General features: G+C 33.7%; 2 protein-coding genes across 2 annotated transcripts; one reads left to right on the top strand and one right to left on the bottom strand.

The window, feature by feature from the left end:
• Positions 1–2511: 2511 nt before the first annotated feature.
• LOC100809312 (ABC transporter G family member 28) lies at positions 2512–9180 on the bottom strand. The gene is made up of 14 exons (XM_014764160.3): positions 8735–9180; positions 8538–8614; positions 7979–8254; positions 7684–7747; positions 7453–7599; positions 7238–7272; positions 6689–6762; positions 5458–6332; positions 4966–5262; positions 4147–4638; positions 3923–4071; positions 3347–3636; positions 3120–3259; positions 2512–3015 (listed from the first exon to the last, which is right to left on the bottom strand). The coding sequence occupies exons 1-14, from the start codon at positions 8956–8958 to the stop codon at positions 2859–2861; spliced, it is 3297 nt and encodes a 1098-aa protein (XP_014619646.1). The 5' UTR covers positions 8959–9180; the 3' UTR covers positions 2512–2858.
• A 13847-nt stretch (positions 9181–23027) lies between these two features.
• Positions 23028–23645, top strand: LOC102664392 (uncharacterized). The gene has a single exon (XM_006591551.1). The coding sequence runs from the start codon at positions 23028–23030 to the stop codon at positions 23643–23645; it is 618 nt and encodes a 205-aa protein (XP_006591614.1).
• Positions 23646–26904: the final 3259 nt, after the last annotated feature.

Below are 26904 nucleotides of genomic sequence, written 5' to 3'. Positions count from 1 at the left end.
ATTTAATATATGGAACTTAGTTATTAAATATTTATTTTATTAATAAATAAATAAAAAAACAAAAAACCATCCAACTGAGCTGGATGTTAATTCTGGTTAATTCAACTGACTTTTTTTTAAATAAATAAACAAATTAAATCGCACGGCAAATATCTCTATTTTCATATATCAATTAAGGACTAAGAAGAAAAAAAAAGTAAAGTAAAACTGGAGAGGCAACGGGATCCAGTTTTTTATTAGGTTTGTTGATGTATAAAGAGATCTCATTCATCCCCATCCACCTATAAAGAGAAAAAATAGCTTGTTTTTAGGGAATGAACGGGAAAAATAATCCACGCATAAGAGCCTGGTGCCCATGCTTTCGTGTCACATATATACTGTTTACACTCATTTGGATTTTGGACCATGCTAGCTCTATATTGTTTCATCATGCTACCCGCAGAGCTGCCTAAGGCGATGATATTTATGCCCAATTTTATTTTTGTATAAATTAATTATTAGTTAATCAAATTATTTTTTATTTTTCTGTTAAGTTTACAGATCCAACTCTTTTTCACGTTTTTTTGTATAAAGAAAAAACTAATGAAAGAGTCCAAGCACAATAATCAAGTGATAAATACATCTTTAGCTATAATTGCTTTTAACAATTGTATACTCTATTGCTTTCTATAGTTTGATTGTTGTGAAAAATTAAAACTGAAATTAATCACTATGGGTGAGTGATTTCATAAACCTCTTGTCCTGTTATCTGTGACTGTACCAGGCTCTAATCATATGCAGTTTTTTTTTTTCTTTTTCAGTTTAAGGTTTTATCATTCATAATGGCTGTCTGTCGTTGTATGTTGACATGTTTTTGGAGAACCTATGCGTGGCAGATTGTGATGCACTTAGTAAATTAATGTTAATATTTATGTGTACGATACAAATGCTCTTTTTTTTCTGCATTATGAAGACTAATTTACTTTTTTTTATTTAACTTTATTTTAAAGAAAGGATTTATCAAGCACCTAAGCTTAGTCAAGACGCTGTAATGATACCCGGGCCTTTATTGGAGGGATAAGAGAAAGAAACGTGTACTAGTCAGTGTAAATGTATTTATACTGGTGCTTTTTGTTTTAAAAAAAATCGTGGGACAAATCAAATCAAATGAAAATAGATTGGATGAAAGCTCAATTTTCTATTACGGGATACATTATGAGACAGTTTTTTTTCCTTTAAGTACAAAATATTTAAGGGTTTTAATATTTAAATGATAATTTAAATAAAATTATGTTAAGAGAGATACAGATTCATGTTATTATGTTTTACTTTTTTCTTCTATTCATATGAATAAAAAAAATTTACTTTAACACTTTATATTCAATATTGTTATAACTGTTAAAATGAGTTGTGTGATCAAAGTGTGAAAAATGGATTCAGATTGATTCAAATTTCTTACATGCTACACTTTTGTCAGTCCAATCTAGCTTGACTTGTTGACTTATAAGTTGAGGTAAATTGACCCTATTTTATCTAATTTTATTTTTAAAAAAATTTAAGAAAAAAATATATATGAATAAAATATCAAGTCAAAATAGGTTCGATAGTTCATGGGCCTAAATTTCATGGGCACGCTCGAACTACTTGACCGGGTCAATTTTAACAACAACTCTATACATTCTTATTCAATTAGGCTTGCTTACTTATTCCAAACACACACATTCATGCTATAATGTTTTGCTTTAAGATCCTATGTTGTTACTAGTTCTTTTATCATATGTTGCACATTTTTTTTTTTATCTTGAATGTAGATTATAATAATTATTTAAATTAAAATTTATATTTTTATATTTTCTTGCCAATATTTTTTAAATGACTTTTGTAATTAAATATTATTTATGAAAGTTAAAGAAATAATTGTTTAAATTGACTATTTTAAATTGGGTAAAATATATATTTTATCTTTTAGTTATATATATATATATATATATATATATATATATATATATATATATATATGTATGTATATTATTATGTAAGCGCCTTCATGGATAAAGAGATAAGGGGTGTATCCGCTTTCAATTCATAGGGAACAAGTTTTAAAGTTGGTTAAAACTAACATTACAGAGAATTTCATCTAAAAAAACATTACATAGAGATTTATGATTTTTATAAATATGGCTCACATTATAAAGACATTACCTGAACATTATGAATATAAAATAAAAAATAAAAAAATTAGTTCAACATTTATAAAAAAGGTTAGTAACTTCTCTAAATCAGCGAGATAGTAAACCAACAATTTGTTACATTCTTCTAAATTATATTTAAGATGCACACTAATAGCTTTTTTTTCTTCTAAAAAAACAATATTTAAGATGCACACCAACAATTATATTTAAGATTCTTCTAAAAAAAATATTTCTTTTTTTCTTTTTTAACGAAATGGGTTGTAATCTGTTCACAACTGCACACTAATAGTTTTTTACCCAAAAAAAAATAATAATCATAGAAACATATATTGAAGGATAGATAGAACAATTAAAAACTCAACAAATTACACTAAACGAAATGATGGAGTCGTGAATGATAATGTTAATCACAAAACTATTGAAGCCTATTTGAAACTAGTTATTGTGATGAAAATGACAATTAGTGAGAAGGATTATCTTTCAAGGAAGTACAATGCTACATTATCCACACCTATCAAATGTCAGACTTGCTCTAATAAACTTTTGTCTATACCAAGATACACCAATGTCATGTTGCTTTACACAGTTGTTGGGCACACACCACAAGTTGTAGCACCAGTCACAGTTTTGGACTTACCGTCTTTAAATTTGTCCAAAAAGAAACTAAAGGGATTGAAGCTGTTGAAACTATTTCTTCTGGAATGTTATCATACAGGAAAAAGCAAGCATGCGACTAATGATTCCCATTACGATAAGAAGGCCTAAACATTGGTACCAATGTTTAAGATCATAGCCATTAGTATAGAGTGCCCCACATCGACTTATTAACCAAACTCCAGTGTATCTACATGGGAGAAAAATTATCTTAAAAATCAGCATATGAAAAAAATCAAGAGATAATATAATAAATCAATGTGATGCAATGAACATATATATCATAAGTCGAACCTTTTAGCATTTGATATTACAAATGCTTCAAGAGCCCACTTGGTGTAGCACAAGTCAGATAGAAATTTTATATATTTGCTATCTTCCTCATTGCTATAGGTTGCTACCAGAGTCAAAACTACTGGAAGTAACACTGACCACTGCAAAAATACAACAAATGACTTGTAACTAAAAGTAATTAAGACATGGCAACATCACCTACAGTGGAGCAAGATTTAAATGCTCACCAGTTGTGCTGGACCTGGTTGAAGAAAGATTGCTAACACATAAGCTATGCCAGTGACACAATAGACTAAACACAACAGAACCATGTAGTTATCTGTGACTGAAGATCTTGGATTGTTGAAGAAATAAAACATGGAAAGGTAAACTAGTGGCTTGATAATTGTGCTAAAATGGTCAACGGTATCTTTTGATAGAAAGTAAGCCAAACTACTCATGCCTGAAGAACTTTCTCGCCAATAGTGCAACTTATCCAATGAGAATGATCTTAAAGCTGCGATTTTAGAAAGGAGAGCTGAAAATAAAGCATCATTAGATGACAACATAGGTAACTTGGTAACAATAACAGAAAAAATGCTAGCAATACACTCTATTTAACACACCCTTTATTATTGGATGAAATTTATTAGAAATCACATAATTATATGTGGTTCTCACTTTATATTTAATGAGTCACACTCATGATTTTGTAATTTTTAATAATTTTCAACCAATAGTAAAAGGTGTATTAAAAAAAGTGTGTCAGAAAATGTATCACTGACACTCCTCAACAGTCAACAACAAATTCAAATGAAACTTACATACTGCTATTACAGTGTATGTGTAACCAGTTGCTCCAAATGATTCATCACTCACTTTAGCAAGTGTTCCTAAGCAAAGGCCAGCTAAAAGCAAAATCAAAAAATCCACAGCCTGTGTTCTAGCTTCTCTTAGTCGCTGCTTACCAACTCTGCAAGGAACCAATAACAAATATAAAAAAAAAAGTGACAATTATTTGAAATATTCCTTAAATCTCATAACTTACCTTCCAAGAAAGTATTTGTATTGGTTGAACACTCCTGGTGTTAATCGATCAGACAAATCATTTGAACTTAAGAAGTTCAGGTGAAGGTTATCCTTTTTCATCTCAACATTGCACTTTACATCCTGCCAAAGTTCTCCAGCAAAAGAAGGTGCTTCGTTGTTTTCTGTAGCAGTTGCTGCTCCATGTGATGAACCTTCACCACTTGGCGCAGCCATTCCTTCCATAGTTTGTAGCATATCCATGGGCACAGGGTACCCATTATGAAGCATCCATCTAACAGGTAGTTGTTTATAGTTCACTCCTAAGCTTGGGCTTAATTTTACTATTCCTTCTAAAATGTCAATGAAGTAATCTGGAGGGTTAACACGGTCAGGGACATTGATGCCCATGCTTGAAAAATACTCTTCCACTTTGTTCACTGGTCCATGATACACTGTCAGGCCTCCCTTTGCAAGTAGTATAAAATCGTCAAACATCTTGAACAAGGTGTAACTAGAGATCACACAAAAAAAAGGTATTATTTTTTGTAAGTGACACCATTGTGTGGTAAAATGTCAGGATACATTTGATTAAACACCTAGATTAGACTAGTAAGTGTCGATCACTTTAGTACATGACTTCTTCTAAGCCTTTATTTGGTTCTTAATTTAGTATTTTAGTATCTTATTTTTTATTGGCATTAAGAACAAAAGCAAATGACTTTTTGCAAAGTCAAGGATTAACGTAATCAAGTCTTACAATTTCAGAAACTAATCTTGGGGTTTACTTAAGAAGCATTTTGATATATATGTGTGTGAGTGAGAAAATTATGAAAATCACCTCGGTTGGTGAAGGACCATACATATGTTTACTCCCTCAAGAGCTTCACGTCTAAGTGCTCTAAGTAGTAATTGAGAAGATGAGCTATCCAAACCAGAAGTGGGTTCATCCAAAATTAAAAGGGAAGGTTCCATAACCATTTCCAATCCTACATTTACTCTTTTCCTTTGACCTCCAGAGATTCCTCGTTTCTCCACTGTCCCAACTAAAGAATCCCTTATTGCTTGTAGACCTAATGACTCAATGACTCTTTCAACCACTAACACCTTCTCTTCTTTTGGTAGATCAGCAGAGAGTCTACAATGACAAACAAATATAGTGAAGAGAGAAAATTGATAGTAAGAAAATGTATTCAATAAACTCACAAACCTTTTTATTTACAAGACTTGTGAATAAAAGTAGCTAAATAGCTAACCTAAGGATGTTAAAACATAGTACTTGTTAAACATAAAAAGTCGTGTAACAGAATAAAATGCTTAACATATAGTATACCTGCATCTAGCACTAAACCATAGATTTTCCTCCACTGTCAAATTGCCATGCACAATATCATCTTGTGGCACAAAACCTATGATTTTCTTGTATGATCTGATAGAAGATTCTTTACCATTTACAAGAACTTGCCCAGTTGTGTGACATCCAGTTGCTTTTCCAGTTAAAGCAGAAAGAAATGTTGTCTTGCCGGCCCCAGATGGACCCATGACTGCTGAAACTCTACCTGGATGTAATTTACCAGTCACACATCTCAATAAATGTTTATTTTTCCCTTTCAAAGTGAGGGTTAAGTCTTTGAAAGCAACCTCAATGGTAGGTCTCTTCCTTATCTCAATGTCATTAGCCATTGAAATTACTCCAGAAAAGGTTAAGTTTTTGTTTTGTTCTGCTAAAGCCTTCTCTTTTTCAATCTGGCCATATGCATACTTGAAAATTTGACTTTGAGTGTGTAATTGCTTGCCCCTTGGTGCTTGTTTTTTGACATTTTTATCTCCTATCTGAACATTAAACCCTTCTGAATTATTAGGATTTTCCTCAATGTCATTTATTATTTTTGAGAGATTGTTTTTGTCCTTTTTCTTTCCCTTTGATGTACCAACAGGTGGTAAAGTAGAATCCGAATGTTTAGAACCAAAACCTTTCAAATCTGGATTCTTTGAAGTTTTGCGAGAAAATGTACGTGATAATTGTGATTGTAGTCCTACTGCATGCTTTTTAGCGGTGTCTTTTGCAGATTTCCATTTTTCACGTGCTTGTGATTCTCGCACACTTTGAGCAGCTCTTTCTCTTGATTTTGCTTGTCTTTTTTCTCGAGTTGCAAGAACTTGGTCAGAACAATTGTATATGATAATAAGCAAAAAACACAAGCCAGCCTGTATTGAAAAGTTAAGAGTTAGTTCTATTGGACCATAATGGACTTGAATCTTAAACATGCTACAAATTCCATCTAAAAATGCTGAATTCTGCAATAGTCTCCATTATTGCCTCTAAAGTGACATAAAGTTCCTTTTAAAAATTCAAAAGAAAAGAATAGTTAAATTATAAGGTAATCCATTCCAAGCTCAACTAATCCCTTTGGCAAAAGATGTGTAGCATACAACCCAAAAATAAAGAGCACACCTTAAAATTCCTTTTGAAATAAAACTAAAAACAATACCATGGTTCACACTTCACAATGACTTGCATAAGAGAAATATTTCTTAAAATGAAATGTTTAAATATTACTTACAAAAACTAAGACACCATATGCAGTAATATTTTGATTTGATGACTTAGGCTCGCAAGATGCCAACTTGAAACACCCTGGAGAAATAAAAAATATATATATAAAAAAGAGAAATATTCATTAGAATTATATCGTGCCACACAAATCAGCTTTTACACCCATATGGTATCTAACAAATATATAGTTGTATAGCATATAAAATTAGCATGATGACTATCAAATGATTAATGGATACATCAAGTACTAACAAAAAGAATATTTCTTTTAAGTTTTAAGAGAAACATATTAATATGCTTATCAACTTCTTTATAAGAGAACACACCTAATTACCCAACCCCTTTTTTTGGTCAGCCAAAAAGAATTTAGATTAAACAAGAAGTACAAGAGGTAACCCGACCCTGATACAATTTTTTTTGTCGCCCTTGCATTCACATTTTATAAATTTCGTAAACTTAAGAACATAGAGAATGAGAATAACCATAAAAAAATGCGTTTACAAGTAAATTCAATTCACAAAAGAAATCAAATAATTAATAGACTTGGAAAACTTACGCTCCTGAGTAGTAGAACCTGTTCTACAATAATACCTACAATCCACATTTAAAAGCAATTTAGAATAGTATATAAATGACATGAGAACAAACAATAAGCAAAAACAAAGTGCAAGATTTTTAGCATATCGTTATAGACAGTGAGAAATCAAGTGGCTATATATAAATTTAAAAAGTAAGTTCTAAAACTGAAAGTTTAGGTATAGATATTACTACCCTTTATTGCAAGGATTTTTTACAATTGTAGAGGGACAAAATGACCCTGCTGAACAGAACACCTCACTACTACTCTGAATATCTGCCCAAATATCTGCCCCACCACAAGTATGGTTAGGCTTTCCAGGAGGAAGCTGATAACGATATCTGCATATTGATTCTGTTGATAAATATTAAAGTGTGCCAAAAACAAAAATTAGAACAATATAACTTAAAAGGGAAAGGACTTACGGTTCACATACTCCACTAGTTTTATTGAGTTGTGCACGTGGACAATAAGAGCCTAATGGGCAAGCTTCAATAGTAAACAAACAAACAACAACAACAAAAAAAAACACAACAAATGAATGAAATTAGAACATTAAAACATATTAACATGATATATAAATTTTTCTTTTGTTTGAAGTTGTAAAAGTCAATCACATTAGTAGGTAGAGCACACGACAATGAAGGGCAAAAATACAGAGAGAAAAAAAAAACTAATTAGTGTTGTGATTGTTCTTGTATGTGCATAAATAATACTTACGGATCATGCAAGTGAGACCATGAGGGCAAAAGAAGCCTTCACAACAAGGTTGGCAATCAACGGATCTGATAGGTATGCCCTTCTTGTGACTACCAATGTCTACTTTTTGATTAGCTTTGCAACCCCATCCGGGTTCACAACCATTAACCCATGAGCTCAAATTACAATTTATGTTGGGCTTCAAAAAGCTAGATCTGGTTCCTGACTTCCCACTAGCAAAACTTTGGCCATAAGCTTGTATTTCTGCTTCTGTGCACATTCGTTGTGTAATATCTCCTAAAAAGTCACACAAAAAAAAACACAAATTATCCCAAAAACTACTAAAAAAATTAAGAATGAAACAAAGATTCATGGTTCTATCCCAAAAAAAAGTCCCTACATATTTTGCATAATCAATTTTTTCCCTCATGTACATACACGATCATCAATATTGATATGATGGTATTAAATATTTCTGTGTTACACTTTTTGTGTATATGCAAAAAAAATTGTATCATTTACCAATCTACAAATATTTCAAATGCTAGTCATTGTTTTTATGATGAAAGTAATTAAGTACCCTTCAGTTGTTGGGCACAAATGGTCAAAAAGGTAAGATCTTTGGTGAAATTGAATGCTCCATTCCAATCAGCGTCCCTGAAGGGAAACAAAATGACACCCATCAATAATGTGATATATTTGAATCAACACTATCTAAGACAAGAATAAAGGTACTTGTACATAGTTTGTGATTAAAACATTAATGATGGGACTCACACATCAACTATGCAATAACCCAATTCTTTTTTTATTGCACTCTTGAACACGGATGTATAATTGGACATACTACGATATACTTCTTGAGCGATTATCTCAAGGCCACCACCACCACCACCACTCTTCTGACAAAAAATTAGTCTGGGTCCCACAATGAAGTTTATTAATACAACAACTATAACAAAAGGAACCTTCCTTGTCTCTTTAGGAAGATTCATCATCATATCTATTTATTTACAATGTGGAAGATTTATTGATATCAAAGGAAAGGGAAAAAATTGTAGGTACAAAGGGTTGGGTTCATGATGAAAATGGGTTGACAAGCAAAGAAGCAAAATAATAGAGATGAGATGAGATGACAATGGAGAATAGGAAACCAGACAGTGGGTGGAGACAGAGAAAGAAAGCGCAAGATTTGGGTATTCGCATTTTCCTATGAAGAAATGGCAACAAGGAGGAAGAGTTGGCGATGTATAAGGAAACAACATTTACTTATATCAAAATGAATGCATTTATGTACCCTATAAATCAACGAATGAAAATTAATGTATTAAAAAATATATGCATTAGTCCTAGAATTATGATGCAATTAAGGCAAGTGTCTCACCCATAAGTTGGTTTCTCTAAATGACTCGTGCAACTTCGCAATACACCATATTTTAGTTGTCATCATTACTAATACCATTTTGATATCAACAATGCACGGCTTATATATAAACTTATTTTTATATAACTATTTCATGATAAATAAATATATTTAAATGGAATTCACAAATAATATAAAATAAAAATATTAATTTTGTAAATTAAATATTAATATGGGCTAAATATGTTTTCAGTCCCTCAAATTTATGTTAATATTATTTTTGGTCCCTTAAATTTAAATTTATTTTTTTAGTCCTCAATTTTAAAAAGTGATCTTTGTAACCTCTCATGTGGTGGAAAAAAATGACACAAATTATGTACTTAAACCATCAGAAATAAGTCAAAAATAACTAAAAATAACACTTTTAAAATTGATAGACTTAAAATAGCAACATTAATCTAAACTTAAGGGATTAAAAAGGTATTTAAGTCAAATAATAATTTTATGTAAAGTTTTTGTAAATATAATTGTGTAATTTATTTAGTGGTATGCTTTTATTTGAAGTTTTTGTTCACATAGAATGTAAATATTTGTCCCTTAACTGTGTATGTTAATATCATTAAATGTAAAGTTTCAATTTCATATATTTAGTGATTTGCATATTAATATGATTTTTGTAAAATTTTAATTTCCATGTCACAGAAATATTTATTCTTGTGATTTAAATATCAATATCATTCCTTTTTTTTTTTGGTAGGCAATATCACCATTCTAATTTGAACTCTGATGTAAAACCAAATACTTATCTAATTGTTATAATACATTTTTATAACATGATGTGAAAATGTATATATAATTTTATATGATTCCGTAAAAAAATTCTAATGTGAAATTTATTTTATCGGTGAAAATCAATTTATAATAATTCATTCATCATACTTAACCAATTAAACTAAAACCACTAATATTTACATTGTGATTTATGAAGTAATACATTTTAATATAAAGTTTCTATTCCAATAGATGCAAACATTTGTTTCCATAATTTAAATATTAATATATTTATAAATAAAGCTATAATCTTTTGTGATGCAAATATATTTACAAAATAAAAATATCAATATACTTATAAATATTTATTCCTATAGTTTAAATCTGAATAGATTAATAAATATTTATTATTTTATTTATTTATTTTATTTAAATTCGTATAAAACTTATATCACTTTTATGATACATATATTCAGCACTATAATTTAGAAAGTAATATGATTTTTATTTTTATTTTTGACAGAAGAAAGTAATATAATTAAAGGAAAATAATTTACCCTATAAACAAATACGTACGTATGCATTCCTTTGAACATATATACTCACCCGAGATCGTACGCATTCAACTCCTCTCTCCCCCTCATTGCGTTTCAATTACTCTCTTTGCGTTTTGACTGCCTCGTTGTCGTTTTAGTATGTTTGGATATCAATTGGGTTGAACATGTGAGGCGCGGGTTTGGGTTGTGGTGGTGGTTACCCGTAGCCCAAATTTCTTGGATTGATGGATTCTCATGGTCGTTGCTTTAAGCACTCAAGCATTTTTGTTGAAACACCCAATAACAAAGATAAAAAGATTAAAATGTCTTTCACCTTTTGTTTATAAAAAAAATCATGACTCGTCCCTACGAGTCATTTCTCGTTGTTGTGCCATTTTTTTGCTTTTTCTTCCTCCATTCCTGCTTCATTTTCTTCCTTCGTGGGTCATGCTCCTTCGTTGCTGCTTCTTCTTTCTTGCGTCTTCTTCATTCGTGTTCTTCATTTGCGTTCTCCTTCAAAGTAAGTATTGTCATTATTATTGTTTGTGATTGTTTTGTTTGAATGATTGTTGATTGAATGATGGCATTCGCGTTCAATGACATTTTTTTTGTGAAAAAAACTCATACGGATCAACAATTCGTAAGACACATACATATCAACAATAGCAATCCGTATGATTCATACGAATTGTCCAATCCGTATGGCCCATACGATCCGAATGGTTCATATGGATTGTCAATCCGTATGAATCTGTATGAAATTCATACAGATTGACAATCCGCATGGACTGATCCATATGAGATTTATTTTTGAATTTTTTTTAATTCTAAATATATATTTGTGAATCATTTTTTATATTTTTTTGTAATGTAATTTTATAATTTTTTATAATTTATTTGTTAAGTATTAATTTTTGTATAAAAACAAAAAAAAAATATTTTAGTTATTACTAAGATTAGAGTAGATTGCTAAGACAAATTAGATTAGATTGCTAAAACTAATATTAGATTGACCAAAATTTTAATTTAAAATATTGTAATATTATATTTGTTTAACTTTTTAAAAAATTGAAATAAATATTTAAAAGATATTAAATTTTTTACTTATGACAAATATTGAAATCATAATTTAAATTTTTTAGTTATTAAAAATATTGAAACAAAAATTTTAAATAATTTAAATTTGTTATAAAAAATGTTGAAACAAATATTTTAATTGTATAATAAATTTTTTAGTTATAAAAAACTATTGAAACCAAAATTTAAAATTGTTAGTTAGTTTTAAAAAGTTGATGAAACCAAAATTTAAAATATATTAAAATTGTTAGTTAGTTTTAAAAGTAATTGAAACCATATATTAAAATATTTTAAAATTGTTAGTTAGTTTTAAAAAATGATTGAAAAAAAAATAAAATATTTGAAAATTGTTAGTTAGTTTTAAAAGATGATTGAAACCAAAATTTAAAATATATTAAAATTGTTAGTTAGTTTTAAAAAATGATTGAAACCAAAATATTAAAAATGTTAAAATTGTTAGTTAGTTTTAAAAAATGATTGAAACCAAAATTTAAAATACGTTAAAATTGTTTTTTAGTTTTAAAAAATGATTGAAACAAAAATTTAAAATATTTTAACATTGTTAGTTAGTTTTAAAAAATGATTGAAACAAAAATTTAAAATCTTTTAACACTTATAGTTAGTCTTAAAAAATGATTGAAACAAAAATTTAAAATATTTTTAAAAATATTGTGCAAATAATGGTTAGAACTAGAGGTCTCGGTCAGGTTTTAGCCGAACAATAGGAAAAGTCCTATGGAGGAGAGAGGCTAGTGATGATGATAATGACGCCCCAACGGTGAAAGCCTACCGCATCTGCCCGAAGGCAACGACAACATGCGCGTGTTGTTGAGGATCCTCCGACGACCGCGGAGGAATTGAACGAAGAGCAGCAACAACCACCTGTTGAAGAAGGTATTACTGATGTTAAGGGTTTTCCAAGCGAACCCCATGACACATCAGTTTTGAGAGATTTTGAAAATCACATTGCTTTGAGAGTTTGGAATGGAGAGGTATGTAAATCTTAAAAAACATAAAGCATGTAGTTTAACACTTATTATTATTTTGTTACATGATCGATATTATTGTTTGCAGGAACGTCCTGAGCTGAAGCTATCCTCCCATGGAAGGAAGATGACTAAGTTCGGGAGGCCTGCTCCAGAGATTGAAGGTCTTGTGGCTTCCAACGGACTAAGTTCTTTGATCACATGTTCCCTAGATACGGGCGATCGAGGACTAATGTCTGCTTTTGTGGAACACTGACATAAGGAAACTAGTAGTTTCCATTTGTCTGTCGGAGAGATGACTATCACCTTGGATGATGTGGCGTCGTTGCTACATTTGCCTATCGTAAGGGCATTTCATATCTTCGAGCAACTTCATGTCAACGACGTTGTCGATATGTTGGTGGAATTACTTGAGGTCAGCACTACAGAGGCAAGAGTTGAGATGATTCAATGTCATGCCTCTTATGTTTGACTATCGTGACTGCGAGATGTGTATCATACGAAAATCGATGCATGTCACTGGATTGTAGCAGCGCGATCGTATTTGTTGCATTTGTTGGATGCACACTCTTTGCTAACAAGAGTGTCACACACGTGCACGCAATATTCTTGGATGCACTACGTGACTTGACACAAAGTGGGACTTATGCTTGGGGCGCTGCTGCACTTATGCATATGTATGATAATTTAAATGAGACGTCAAAGAGCACGGTGAGGCAGCTTGCAGGATATATTGCTCTGTTACAGGTTAGTTCAAATGTTAATAAAACATTATTTCATTGGTGTTGGTTATTATATGTTGTTTCTTATTTTAATGAATATGTTTGCAAAATGTCTTTAATGTTGGATCTACAAGCATTTCCCGTCTTTAAGGTACTCATCAAAATAACTCTCACATGGAAGGTCAACTAAACTCCCCGAAGCCTCCATCACATAATCCTATGCATTCTTTTGAGCAATCAGGGTTTTTAACTTTACCTTCATATTTTTGTCAATGTGAAACTGACACAAAAAGTTTATAGCATTCGGGAATACATTTTTCACAGCATTCATCAAAGACAAATCTCTGTCAGTAACAATAACGCCAGGGAATGCATCAAATTCCATGAAAAGACCCCAAAATCAATGTAGAGCCCAAACAACATTATTAAGACGTTCTCCTTCCAAGTAAGCAAAAGCAACAAAGAATGTCATTAGTGTTGGTGTAACACCAACAATATCAAGCAACAACAGTTTGTACCTATTTGTTTTGTAGGTACTATCAATCAAAAAACCAAATTACAAGAATTGATTAATTTGACTGCATCAGGATGACTCTCGAACAAGTCACGTACAACATTTTCATCCTTCATCCTATGCCAGTGAATATATTGATCTCGGTCAAGCAGCATCATGAGTTGTTGCATTTTGGTGTTACTCCCTCTTATGGAAGAACGATACACATTTTTTGCATTGTAAATTTGTTTGATTGTTGTATAACTGTTGGCATTGTGCTCATTCAACGTCAAAAAAATATTTCTTGGCTTCACCATGGACTTTGTCATATCAGCAACAACAATTTTCTCATCTTTATTCAGTCGACTCGCATATAGATGCCCAACAAATGACTTTGCTATTTCATGATTGTGAGTCCTGCAAATTAACTTCACCATCCATCATTCTCCTCCCAAAACTGGTTTCGCATGCAACTTAAACGAGCATCCACATTTTCTACTATCAGTGCGTGTTCTAACCAAATCATTCTTCTTAAGCCTATACTCACCACTCTTTTTGCAAGCTATTAACAGAAATGAGGTCCTTGCTCTAACACCAATATTTGTGTTTGACCTCATTATCACGGCAACAAATCCAATTTCATGAGCCACCGATCGAGCCCAATGTAAAACTTCATCACTGGTAGCCAACAACTATAACACAATCCAAAGAAGGTCTGAGATCAATGAACATTTATGTAATATAATTATTGTACCAATAACAAATTAGACAAATACTTGAGAAGTATTAAAGGCATCAAAGCAATCAACGTGTTCTACTGTTCTCCGTTTATTCTCCGTCCATCTTAATAAAGCATTTAACACATTCAATGATAAACAAAAAAAACTTTTAAAAAAATATACAATCACCTTATTTGTTATCGACACAAATATAGCTCTATACATGTGTTTTTTTTTGTTGAATTAACAAGCTATATATGTGTTTTTTTTTTTGCTGAATTAACAAGCTATATATGCTAATATTAGGGACTAACATTTTGTGCAATTGGTAATTAGAAAATAATTTAGACAAACACCATAAATCTATCTATTCTTTCTTTTTTTCTTCCATCACTATCTTGTCCGTCAACCCAACTTTGTGATCAATGATTGCAGGATTGCCATCTCATTAGTAGAAAACTCCACATCAAATTTTGCCAACAAATCAAAATCCAATGGTAGAAATTCCTTTTTTGACTCGATCTCATTGTGGCATTTCAATAAAAGCTGGGAATAAAAGGAAAAGAGTTGATCTAAGGATGAATGCTCTCCTAGAACCTAAGTTTGCATCCTAGAAAAACCATGAATTGTTTGTAGCCCAGCCTCATTACAAGCCAAGAAAGTCCTTTAGATTTTATTTGTGTGTTTGTGATTGTATGTCATGAGATGAAATGCAAAAGTTGAGACTTATGTTGGTTGTTGATTTGAAGAATTACCTTAAACACTTGTGCTTATCAGAGAAACAGTGACTGTGAGGATTAGGCTTGATGAACCTTCCTTGATACATGTCTTGCTTACTAGCTTATTTCACTTGTGCTGCTTAATGATCATGTAATAAACATCTAAATAAAATACTAAATTTGTCTAATTATCAATTGTGGTAATAAACATATAAATACATCATTCACTTAAATATCATATTTGTTTAATTTTCAATCAATGTAATAAAGATCTAAATACATCATTCAATTAAAAATCCAAAGTTGTTTAACTATTAATTTCTGTAATAAATATTTAAATACAACATTCAGTTAAATATCAAAATTGTTTAATTATCAACTTTAGTAAATATTTTAAATGTATACAAAAAATTGTTTTAACAGTCTAATGTTAGTTTTAGCAATCTTTAAAAGTTTATATATATTATCATTTTTTTACCAATCTAATTACTAAATTAGTTTTTTTTATTGTTTTTATACCACTATAAAATAATATCTCCATTGCTAAAAAATTATTACAAAAAAATTACACTACAAAACAAATTAAAAAAAATAAATTTACAATTAAAAAAAGCCATAATCCGTATGTTTTTAAAAAATTACGCATCTCTTCTTCTCCGGCGCAAAAAAAATAATCCAACTTCACCGTATATTCGTAAATAACATACCTACATCACCAGAGACAACAAACACTCGGAATAGGAGGCTAACGGAAACAATTTACATTAAGGGAGTGAGATTTTATGAAAAAAATAGGTGCTGCAAAAATGAAAAACATAGCCTACTATTTATAACAAAAAATACCCATAACGTTTTTTGAAAAAAACTGTTAGGTGTCCTAGCAAAAACATTGGGTGCCCCAAGCAGTTGCCTCAAGCAGTTGCCTTCTTAAAATTGAGAAGCATAGATATGTTTTTTATAGTTAAATTATAATTTTAGTCTCTTATAATTTTAAATTAGGAATTTTGGTTTATTTATTTTTTAATTTAAGATATTTAGTTTCTTTATTTTTCATAGTAACTTTTACGTGTGAAAAAAGATTAAAATAAAGTGAAAAATAAGAGCGCTTTAATAAAAATTAAACGCATAACTTCTTATTCATAAATAAAGCAATAAATTATTAATACACTTGCTTTTTTAGTTAATTATATTAATATTATTTTCTATATATCATTGGTCAGGATTTCTTACTTTTTTCTAAATTATCAAAATTTATAAATTAAAAAATATTTAATATATAAATCTTTTTAATTTTATTTTATATCATTTTAGTTTGAATAGCTTACGTATTTTTATTTAATTTTACCAATTTATAATTAAATTTCATAAATTAATATGTGATTATTTACATAATTTTTTGTAAATTAATTTTTACTCTAAGTACCCACTTAAATTATATGATTTGATTTTGATGTGTACATTTTTTGTACAAAATAACGCTAATGATAAAGATTTCTTCATCTCAAAAGAAAAAACCACATTACAAGACATTTTTCTACAATTAAAGCCCTAAATCGAATAAGCCAGCCTATTTAACAAGCTATATGTGTTTTTTTTTTGGCTGAATTAACAAGCTATATATGCTAATATTAGGGACTAACATTTTGTGCAATTGGTAATTAGAAAATAATTTAGACAAACACCATAAATCTATTTATTCTTTCTTCTTCTTTTTCCATCACTATCTTGTCCGTCAACCCAACTTTGTGATCAATGATTGCAGGATTGCCACCTCATTAGCAGAAAACTCCACATCAAAGTTTGCCAACGAATCAAGATCCAATGGTAGAAATTCCTTTTTTGACTCGATCTCATTGTCTGTTGACACAACCATTGGATTTGTATGCATACCAATAGTGCTTTCATCCTCACACAATGATGGGGTTGATGTTGATGCAGATACAACCATGGAAGAAGGTAATATCCCAGTGCCAGTGGCGGCGATAATGGAAGGTTCTGCCTGGCGTAGAAGCCATTCTATGGTCTCCCCATGAGTCTTGTAACCTAACTCATGAGTGAGTTGGAAGACGCGAGCAGCACATAAAGGTGGCAAAAGAACACGGCGTTCTCTCCCATTCACCTTGGTGTGGCGATCCTTCTTTGCTTTCAAAGATGGTAGCTTTGTGTTGATGGCTTTAAGAGTGATAGGTGTCTCAGAAGCCATGGCTAGCTTTTTGCTTAGTTTAACCAAAGAACTTCAATAAGAACAAGACACAAAGTCAGAGTGAGACCTCTTTATAGTGATCATCCCACACCAGCAATCAGCAAAAACATTTAATAATAGAGTAATATTGTATCTTTTATGATTTTTTGTATAAAGTATGTATTAAATAAATACAGTAAATATATTTAATGTATCAAAAACATAAAAAAAATCATTATTTACCACACATTAAACAAGTAGATGGATTAGTAAGAGAATATTCTAAGAAAATGCATAATTATTCATGTTAACAGACTTTTGTTTTGGAGGATTACTTAATAATGTATGTAATAAATATATGTATTAAAACTTAACTTAAGTCACCAAGATAGTACTAAAAACAAATAAGGAATTGTATTTAATACAAATTTTTGTTCTCTTAGACTTACAGTTCAGCATGAAGGAAGATGTTCACGTTCTTTTTGCATTCAAAATTTCAAACTAGGAAGGTCTTTGCATAATCTGAACTTGAATTTTTGGCTTGTGACCGAATATGGTAGAATCATTAATGCATTCTTTTGTAACACCCAAGATAAAGCTTGAGCAACATAAGAATTTTTAGTGTTATTCAAAGGTTTGAAAGTCAATCTGCCAAGGATTCAATCCAATGTTTGGTGTCATTCAAAGAAGAGTTGACACATTTTTAGAAGTTATATTAACTTTTGCGTGGTTGCTAAAATGCAAGTGCAAAAGTCATGAAGACAAGTAAGGTAATTAAAATAACTATTATAGTACTCAAGTTCATGACTTTAAACGTTCTCAAGCATATTGCTTAGTTGTCTTCTCTTTACGGGATTTAAAAAAAACAAGTTGACAACTCATATGTAAGGAAGCTTATAAGGACTCAATAAGAGGAGTGTTTCATAACACACCCTCACTTTATTCTTTTCACATAGAAACAAGCACCAAATCATCAATAACATTTATTTATGATTGATAAATAACACGATAATTAAATAAATGTGAAAGAGGAAAAAATGAGAAGGCTAAGAGATTTAAATTTAAATCTAACAATTTTGATGATTTTGTGACTTTTTTATACTCATTTATGTATGTTGAAAATAAGTTTTGGGTATATAAAGCTTAGATACAATTCCATACATATTTTCGGCTTTATTAGTCAATCAAAATTAGTTTAAACTTAGTAACTGTTAGTCGTTATTTATGACTAACTTTTGTATTGAATAGTTACATAAAATTAGCATCTTTTCTCCAATTTATGGTTCTTTTTGTAGGAATTGTACATATTTCCATGTTTAGTTTGATTTTATATAGTAGATACTCCCATTTTGTGAATTAATGTTGAAACCACTTCAATTTCAGGCTAAAAGGAGAGAAGGTTCAAGCAGCTGATGTCTCGTTAAGCGAGGCATATGCACTTAGCGAGTGACATTCGCTAAGCGAGGCATGCAACTCGCTTAGCATGCTAGGAAACCCTAGAAGAGGATCAGTCAGAGATGTGCTCACCCAGTGCGCCACAAGCTCGCCCAAGGAGTCGTTTGTCTCTTCTCGCGCTCAGTGCACCCAGCTCGCTAAGCCAAATTTCACTTACTCTCGCTTAGCGAGCCTTTAGAAGCTGAAACGTCTAAGTAGCCTTTAAAACACTAAAGTTGGCGGAAACTAAAAAGAGGAGTCGAAAAACATATTCAAGAGAGAAGCTAGAGCGACAAAAACAGAGCCACCAAGAGAGTTTAAGTTAGAGGAGTGAGATTAGGGTTTTAGAGGTTGAAGGAAACATCCTTAACCCTTCTTTTCCATTTTCTTTCACTCAAGCTCTGCTCTTCCTTGTATTGTAAGCTTATTTCTTGTAATGGAAGGTTAAACCTCTTGGTTGGAAAGTTCTGCTAAACCCTTGATGTAACATTCTTTCACTATTTATTTAATGTTGTTTTTATGTGTTCATTGCTTCTATCTATGCTTATTTTTACATGCTTGTGGCTTGATCACCCATTTGTATGTATATTTAGGATTTTTAGCATTGGGAAGTGCTTTAAAGCCTTAGAACTTGGTAGAGCAAGCTAGAAAACTGTATGTCTAGGAATGGAGTGCAACGATCTAGTCCATATTATGTTGTAAACTTAATGCAACTCTTTTAGGCTGAGTTTGTTGAGAGATCAAGGATGAGGTTTAAAAAGAGTTAGGCCCATTCACTTGAGGGATATTGATTTGGGTAATTTCTCAGCATAAGAACACTAGGATAATATTAAATAGAGAAAAATACATAACAACATTAAGAAAAATTCAGTAGAACGACCCAACGCTTTCTACTTGACTGTTTTACTTCTCAAACCTTGGATATTTAGTTTGTATTTAACTAGATTTTAAAAACAAAATCCCAACTTGATATTTATTTCACTTTTGGTTGTACAAATGTTTTCTCACTGAATGTACAGTTCTGAGTGAAACAAATTCCATGTGGATACGATACTCGGTCTTACCGTTTTAATATACTACTTGTGCGAATCGGTACACTTGTCGATGCTTCAAACAAGTTTTTGGCACCGTTGTCGGGGAATTTCTTTCCACTTAGATAGTATAGTTCAGTTGTAAACATTTATTCTTTATTCTTTAATTGATTTTGTGAATAGTTAGCTAGGACTTATTTCCTCTTGATTTGGTTAACTGCTACTTTGTTTAGTACTTCTTGTATGCGAGGTAATTTTTCAGCAAGAAATTTAGGTCCATTAGATTTGGAGATAGAAGCCACTTGCAGGAGAAACAACGCAGAAAGAAGGAAGAAAGCTTTGCAAGAAAGGACAACACAACCAAGTTCAGAAGGAACTCAATCATCTGAATCACCTTCAACATTTCCAAACTTAAGGGAATCTGAAGTAGGTGCATCTGAAGCACATATCATGGCTGAAGATCAACCACGAAGGGTGACTCTTGAAGATTATTCTAGCTCGACCGTGCCGCAATTTTTCACAAGCATTGCGCGGTCGGAAGTTCAAGCTCATAACATTACATATCCTCATTCCTTGATCCAGCTGATCCAAGGAAAGTTGTTTCATGGTTAGCTAAATGAAGACCTTATGCACACCTTGCTACTTATATAGAAATCTGCAATACTGTGAAAATTGCAGGTGTGCCGGAAGATGCAGTAAGGCTTAGCTTGTTCTCATTTTCTTTGGCTGGAGAAGCCAAGAGGTGGTTGCATTCTTTCAAAGGAAACAACCTAAAGACTTGGGAAGAGGTTGTAGAGAAATTTCTAAAGGAATATTTCCCTGAGTCCACGACAACTGAAGGCAAGGCAGTTATCTCCTTATTCCATCAATTTCCAGATGAATCCCTGAGTGAAGCACTTGAGAGATTTTGTAGCTTGCTGCGGAGAACACCAACTCATGGATTCTCCAAGCCGATTCAGCTAAACATTTTCATAGATGGTTTGAGACCGTAGTCCAAGCAGTTATTTGATGCTTCTATTGGAGGAAAAATTAAGTTGAAGACCCCTAAAGAAGCAATGGAACTTATTGAAAATATGGCTGCTAGTGATCATGCTATTTTGTGTGATCGGACTCATGTACCTACAAAGAGAAGCCTGCTAGAGTTTTCTTCATAAGATGCACTGTTGGCACAGAACAAGCTGCTAACTAAGCAGCTAGAATCGTTGACGGAGACACTTAGTAAGCTGCCAACCCAATTACAAGTTACTCAACCTTCACATTCAGCAATTATGTAGGTTGGAGGTTGTAGTATATGTGGAGGAGCGCATGAATCTGGTTGTTGTATACCTCTTGATGATGCTGCAAAAGAAGTGAATTATATGGGAAATCAGCACAGACCAGGGTTTAATGTAGGTGGATTTTCAGGTTACCAGCAAGGTGATAATTTTAATCAGAATCAAAGGCCTAGCTTGTACAAAAGACCAAGGAGGACCATCCAATAGGTCTTAGAATCAAGGGCCTAGTTTGTATGAAAGGACAACCAAGTTGGAGGAGACTTTGGCTCAGTTCATGCAAGTTTCAATGTCCAATCACAAGAGCACTGAGTCTACTATAAAGTACCTGGAGATTCAAGTAGGACAGCTGGCCAAGCAAATAGTTGAAAATTCTTCTGGAGGTTTTGGGGCCAATATGTTGGACCTTGTGGCCTCAATAATCTTAAGAGGGATAGGCTTAGAATGTAGAAGAAGCAACAACAATCAATTTAATAATGTTCTTTAAACATGCAAGGTAAAATTGATTGCAATAACATAAATGAGATAAGGGAAGAGAGAATGCAAACACAGTTTTATACTGGTTCGGCCACACCCTTGTGCCTACGTCCAATACTCAAGCAACCCACTTGAGTTTTTCACTATCTTTGTAAAATCCATTACAAAGTTTGAACCACACAAGGACAACCCATCCCTTGAGTTCAGATGCTTTACAACAAGAGACTCACATTCTCTTAACCAATCTCATTGAATAAGAAGAATGGAAAAAAAAATCTCTCTTCAAGAGAAGAATATTACAATGAAGATCATGTAAGAATCCTTATAGATTTTGCAAGTGTTTGGTCAAGGATTTCTTTTGAGAGAGCATTTGACAATGAAGTTCTTTGGGAATCTCTCTCATTATCTTTTGAAAGGATAAGACATTTTTGCCAAGCAAAAAACTCTCTTAAAATTCGTGCCCAAGTCACCTATTTATAGGCCTTTGATGGCCATTCACAAATCCAATGAAAAGATGTGACTGTTGGTAGATTTTCTGAAAACTCTCTACTAGTAATCGATTACAACATTTGTGTAATCAATTTCACAGTTATGATTTGAAGGGTCATGACTTTTGAATTTGAATTTCAGGAGTTTCGTTGCTGGTAATCGATTACAAACATATGGTAATCGATTACATGTTGAAAATTCAAATTCAAAACCTTTTTCAACAACTACTTCCTGGTAATCGATTACCAGAGCCTTGCATGTCTTGAAAGCACTTTATTTTAAGGCAAGGCTTTGTTTGTTGAAGCAATCTTGAATTATTTTTGAAGCAAATGCTTATCCTTTGAAGCAGCCTTGTTAGACTCTTCTTTGACATCATCAAAATCATGTATACATACATTCACACAATATTGAGAAAAATCCCAAAGAAAAATGCAAGGTTGTCATAACTAGAAGCAAGAGGGAGACCATGGTGGAAGATGAAGGGAGGATTAGTGATGAGCAGGAGTTAGTAGATGAAGAAAAAAAAAGAAAAAGAAGAAAATCAGATGAGGGAGAAAAAAATAATTGATGAGGAGGAAGAAGAAAAAGAAGAAAAAAATGAAAAAAAAAAAGAGGAAGAAAAGAAGACAAAGAGTGAGTTGGCCAGAGAAAAGAAGAAAGAGATTGTTCCATGTACAGGGAAGGAAGCACCATATCCCTTGGTGTCATCCAAGAAAGACAAGGAATGACACTTCGCTCGTTTCCTTGATATCTTCAAGAAATTGGAGATAAGTATCCCCTTTGGAGAAGCCTTACAATAAATGCCACTCTACTCAAAATTTCTTAAAGATTTGTTGACAAAAAAGGGAAAATATATCCATAGCGATAATATTGTGGTGGAGGGAAACTGTAGTGTTGTTATCCAGAGAATCCTTCCACCTAAATACAAGGATCCAGGGAGTGTCACAATCCTTTGCTCTATTGGTGCGACGTCAGTTGGAAAAGCCCTCATTGACTTGGGGGCCAACATTAATTTGATGTCTCTCTCTTTGTGCAAAAGGATTGGAGAGCTGGAAATCATGCCAACAAGAATGACATTGCAGTTGGCAGATCGATCTATTACAAGGCCTTATGGCGTGGTAGAAGATGTTTTGGTTAAGGTGTGGCAGTTTACTTTCCCTATAGACTTCATGATCATGGATATTGAAGAGAATGTTGAAATCCCACTGATATTGGGTCATCCCTTCATGTTAACTATCAATTGTGTGGTGGATATGGGGAAAGGTAATCTAGAAATGGGAATAGGTGATCAGAAGATCACATTTGACTTGTTTGATGTAGAAAAGCACTCACTTGACCGGAATGTTTGTTCTAAGATGGATGAGTTTGAGAATGAGATGGTTCTGATGGCTAGAGCCAAGATTGCTCTAGACCCTTGAGGTAACATGTGTAAAGCTAATGACGTGAAAGAAGCGCTTACTGGGAGGCAACCCAGTTCTTTTTCCTTGTTTTGTTAATTACTATTTTCTATATACCATTGCATATAGCTAGGTTTCAACTTGTTTGTGATTTCTAGAGTAGACATCAGCATGTTTTTGTATGATATAAGGGGTTGCTAAAGCTATGGATGAGGAATAACTTAGAAAAATTTTCAATCATCCACTCGCTCAGCGTGCCTTGTGCACTAAGTGAATCAGTCTTCATGTGCTGAGCGAGTATTCACTAGCACTGAGCGCGCCAACCTCTACCCATTGGTTGAAGGGGTCTCGCTAAGTGAGATAGTTGCGCTGAGCCCAAAAACTTCTCTAGAATTGCATTTATTGGAATTGGGCTAAGCGAGCTAGCTCACTAAGCACAACAGAGAGTCTCGCTAAGCACAAATAGCTATATGTCTGGACCCCCATGTCAATTGGGCCAAGCGAGTCATACCCGCTAAGCTTAAATCCCTCTCTAGAATGACATTGCGCTAAGCGAGACCATCTCACTAAGCGTGACCCTACTACTACATCTTGAGGCATTTAATTCGCTAAGTCGGCCGCGTCCCGCTTAGCGGAAGTTGTAGACCAATCAGAGCTACAAAACTCGCTAAGCGCACATCTATGCGCTAAGCCCAAAACCTTCTCGAGTTTTCTAATTCTCGAATTGGGCTAAGCGAGTCTGTCCCGCTAAGCGCGTGATTTTAAAATTTGAAAATTCAAACATCACTGAGAGTGCTCGCTTAGCGAGCCACTCGCGCTAAGCGAGACAATCGAAACTGCCAAAAATAAGACTTAACTGCCTTGGACAGTTACTTTGTACAAAAATTATAACTCCCATCATTTGCATTTCTTCCCTCCATCTACATTGAGCATTCATCCTAGTCTCTGCTTCTTTGCCTTCTTTTCGCACATCACTCTCTGCAATCCAAGTAAGCTTTCTACTCCATTTTTCTTTTTAATTTCAGTTTTGAACCCTAGGATAGAAGACATTTTGCTTTCTCTGTGATTGTCGATTTTGTGTTGATGTTGTTGTCGATTAGTTAGTTGTTTGATAGCATGTTGTTAAGGCTTTAGTTTAGCATATAATCTAGGTTCATTTGACATGTTTTGCTTAGAATTTTTAGGCCTGAAAGTGGCTGGAAAGTGGGGGCTTCAAAACCCCAATTTTTTTTGGAAATTTCGATGTACCCGCTAAGCGAGTTCATCAATTTTGGATGAATTTCTGGGTTTTCTAATGAACTCGCTAAGTCGGCCCTGTCCCGCTAAGCGTATTCATCATTTATGTTTAAATTTTTGCTTATATGTATAAACTCGCTAAGTCATTGCACTTCGGCTTAGCGAGCATCTAAATTCCCAGTTTTAATTTTTGAGTTCGTATGAACTCGCTAAGTCGGCATGCCGCGCTTAGCGAGTTAATTTTGTTAGGTCTAATTCATAGAGGTTGTTGGTATTTTGGTTGCGGCTAACTCGCTAAGCCACCAGGCCTCTATTGTTTGAATAAGCCTGGGCTAAGCGAGTTAGTCTCGCTAAGCCCAAGGCAATTTAGTTGTTCTAAAGTTTGTTCATGCGCTAAGCGAGTCATCCTCGCTAAGCACAATTTCTTCTATGTTTTTGAATAAGGCTTAGCGAGCCTGCTCGCTAAGCCAATTAAGTTCCAATGGTCAAGTTAGGCTACGCGCCTACTGGCGCTAAGCCTGTATAGTGCGTCGTGCTAAATGAGTCGGTCTCGCTAAGCGCAATTAGTTCTCTGCTAGAGAATAAGGCTTAGCGAGTCATGCTTGCTCAGCCATTGTACTGTGTCAACTAAGCGAGGGTGTCTCGCTTAGCCAGAGTCTCTATTTTTCTGTAGTCGCGCTAAGCGCGCCCTGCCCGCTAAGCGTATCATGTTATTTTCTAAAGGTGCGCTAAGCAAGTCTGTCTCGCTAAACGCCCAGACCATTTTTTTGTTTTATTTTTATGCTTTTAGTCTTGAATAAAACCTGTCTAACTTTGTTTCCTGTGATTCTTTTGATGCAGATGGCCTCTAGGAAGAGAAAATCAACCGCCTCTCGACCTCAAGAACCATATGACACGACCAGATTCATTTCAGAGGTCGCCTGGGAAACATATGAGCAGAACGTTCACTCCCAGAACATCCGTCCGGAGAGGAACGTTAACCTATATGTCACAGAGTACGATGAGTTATGCCGGGAACTCGAGAGGAGGCGGTGGCATAAAGCCTTGACCAGGCAGCCTGATGGTCGCATTGATGTGGCCTTGGTCAAGGAGTTTTATGCCAATTTATATGATTCAGAGGACAAGTCCCCAAGGTAGGTCAGAGTGCAGGACAAGTTGATAAAGTTTGATGGGGAGACGCTTAACGCCTTTTTGGAGACCCCAGTGGTTTTGGAGCCAGGGGAGCACTACTTAGCCTTCTCCAAGTTCTGCCATATACACCTAGATCCTCAGGAGCTTGCTTCCAAGCTCTGTATTCCAGGGCGTGGTTTTGTGTTTAAATGATGAAAGAGCGCCCTAGAAGCTCCTAAGGAAGGATCTGACTACTTTGGTGTAGACCTGGAGCGTCTTATCCTATTCTAACCTCGCCCCCACTTCTCACACGTCCGATTTGAATATGGACAGGGCGAGGTTAGTTTACAGACTCGTTCATCTCAGGCCAGATTTCTCAGATGGCCCAGTCCAACTCCTCCTAGCTTGGCTTCCCGACCCTTATCACTGCTTTATGCATTGCCAGGGGAGTTGTTCTAGACTCGTTGACCTTCGAGTCCCTCATCCCTGCCATTAATTTGACATATATTAGAAAGAACTATTAGAACCCGGATGATCCCACGATCACATTTTCGGGGACCCGCAAGACCCGGGCTAGGGGACCTGACGCTTCTGCTCCACCTGCTCCAGCTCCACCAGTTCCTCTCCCAGCATCCTCTAGCACCTCCGCTCAGAGCATCGAGATCTTAGTGCCAATGCTGCAGAGCCTCCACCATGGCTTATGCCTGGTGATGAAGAGTATTCACGACTTGGCTCAACATCAGCCCATTATGAGCATGGAGTATTTCATGACTCAGGTGCCCTGGCCAGGAGTCCAGCCTTCTCCTGTGGGGGGAGGTGAGGCTCCTACAACCCAGGAGTCGCAACCAGAGCCGGAGGCGACGCCCGAGGCCACATCGGAGGAGACTCCAGAGGTCATGCCTGCTGCCACACCCACCGAGGACACAAATTATGC

This window comes from Glycine max, chromosome 11 (assembly GCF_000004515.6).
Source record: "Glycine max cultivar Williams 82 chromosome 11, Glycine_max_v4.0, whole genome shotgun sequence".
Classification (NCBI taxonomy): Eukaryota; Viridiplantae; Streptophyta; class Magnoliopsida; order Fabales; family Fabaceae; genus Glycine; species Glycine max.
This window is presented reverse-complemented; position numbering and strand designations above follow the sequence as displayed.

What these genes read in the sequence shown, in the direction of transcription:
- LOC102664392 (XM_006591551.1), top strand. Translation starts at nt 23,028, where the DNA reads ATGCCACTCTACTCAAAATTTCTTAAAGATTTGTTGACAAAAAAGGGA.
- LOC100809312 (XM_014764160.3), bottom strand. Translation starts at nt 8,958, where the DNA reads ATGATGATGAATCTTCCTAAAGAGACAAGGAAGGTTCCTTTTGTTATA. An exon ending in TTGTGCCCAACAACTGAAGG is followed by an intron (nt 8,255 to 8,537) that starts GTACTTAATTAC and finishes GTGACTTTTTAG; the next exon opens with GAGATATTACACAACGAATG. An exon ending in TACAAATACTTTCTTGGAAG is followed by an intron (nt 4,072 to 4,146) that starts GTAAGTTATGAG and finishes GGTTCCTTGCAG; the next exon opens with AGTTGGTAAGCAGCGACTAA.